The 1,777-nt window shown below is 41.1% G+C and overlaps 1 protein-coding gene across 1 annotated transcript; it reads right to left on the bottom strand.

Moving 5' to 3' along the window:
• Positions 1–849: 849 nt before the first annotated feature.
• LOC145075788 (uncharacterized) lies at positions 850–1,422 on the bottom strand. The gene has a single exon (XM_079021903.1). It carries the CDS (start codon positions 1,420–1,422, stop codon positions 850–852), a length of 573 nt encoding a protein of 190 aa, XP_078878029.1.
• Between the last annotated feature and the right edge of the window lie 355 nt (positions 1,423–1,777).

Below are 1,777 nucleotides of genomic sequence, written 5' to 3'. Positions count from 1 at the left end.
CTGGATAGTGAAGGGGCAAAGATCGCCATTGTTATTGCAACGCAGGAATGGAGTCTGTGTCAGGAAGTTCTTCACATCAAAACCGGATGGGTCAAATTCAACAGAAACATTATTGTCAGTTGTAGGACGACGAATATATAAAAGGTTTTTGATAAATTTAGGAGTGTGAAGAACATTTTTCAGATGTAAAGGAGGAAGAGGATAAGGGAGAGTTTAGTGACATGTACCATGAATTGGAATACTAGAGCCTTTACCAACGATTACATTACAAAAAAAGACCATTATTAACATAAGACGTGAAGTTACCTGATTGGTTAGTCATGTGAGATGTGGCTCTGGTGTCAGCATACCAAGTTTGATTTGGTGGGTTCATTATCATGGTGTGAAATGCTTGCTCGAGATCAGTTGGTGTATAGCTTCCTTCTGATGCAGCATAAGCTTGTTGAGGACGGTTTCCTAGAATACCAGGGCTAGTGAAGGTGGTCTAAATTGCCGAGTTGGGTATGGACAGGGAGGATAAGCCCATGGTGTGTAGTTGGGATATGCCCATGGTGGCGGTCCAGACCATGGTTGAGAGGGACGAGACCCCCGGTTGTATGTTTACTGTGGAGGATTGTTTTTGGTATTACGTCCTCTTCCACTGGAGAACCATCCATGACCTCATCCGTTTCGGCCTCATCTACGCGCACGACTATGGTCTGTTGATTGATGTTTCTAGAAATTGTTTGATTGGTGGAGTCGGGTGTGATCGTCGGAGTTTGAATGAGAGCCGGTGGCTATTGTTGAAACAGCTAGGGATGTGGCAGAATTTCTATTTGTGACAGTAGAGGCATCATATTGATATGCTTTTTAGGATTCCTCCATGACAAGTTTGGACCGAAATTCATAAAAATCAGGCAATGGGGTTTTTTGTTGAATGAGCATGGCCAACCCTTCGTAGCTTTCATTAAGGCCAACAATGAACTGTACAAAAAGTCGTTGATTTGAGACTGGATTTTCGACATTTTCTAGTTGGTCTGCTAACATCTTCATATCTTGACAGTAACAAGAGATGTTGGGATGGTGATCAAGTCTTGTGGAGACGAATTTACTGTCAAGATAGACGGCTTGTGTGCTTTGCTTGTGTTGAAAAATGTTTTCAAGGACAGTCCAAGCTTGAGATGCAAAGGTGTTAGGTTTCAGAATGGTGTGTAGAAGATTGTTTGAGATGGTCTCGTATATCCATTGGAGGATGATGGCATCAAGACGTGACCATGTTTCATATTCAACAGCAGCTTTGGTTTTCTCGACCTCAGTAGCTGTAGAAAAAGATGGAGATGAGGAAGGTGGCTTAAATGAAGAGTCGATGTGATTACCAACTTGAAAGGCCCGACAATGGATACGAAATAATTCTGCCCAGGAGGTGTATTTCCCATTTTCCATCTCAAGGGTAAAAGTAATGAAGTTTCAAATGTTGGTTACTATGATAGTTGGGTGGTTCTTGGGATCCATTGAAGAAGAGATGGTTGTTAGAAGAATGGAGAAAATGAACTGGGGCGGCAGAAATGGAGAAGATGGAATTTTAGGGTTTTTGGTATTTAGCTCTAATACCATAAAACACGTTTGTATTTCCCTTGATGCACTACGATACATTTGATGTCAATATATAAAAAGAGCCTATATCTATTTACAGAAATTGTATCAACAATAAATGTGTATAATCTACTTTCCATAACAAACCTTCCTCATATTGAGGAAGGGAATAATCACCGGCGAATACTTTGTCCCTCTCATGGTC

This window comes from Lactuca serriola, chromosome 9 (assembly GCF_051521515.1).
Source record: "Lactuca serriola cultivar US96UC23 chromosome 9, Lser_US96UC23_V15, whole genome shotgun sequence".
NCBI classification, from domain to species: Eukaryota; Viridiplantae; Streptophyta; class Magnoliopsida; order Asterales; family Asteraceae; genus Lactuca; species Lactuca serriola.
Note: the sequence above shows the minus strand (reverse complement) of the source record. Positions and strands in the feature narration are given on the sequence as shown.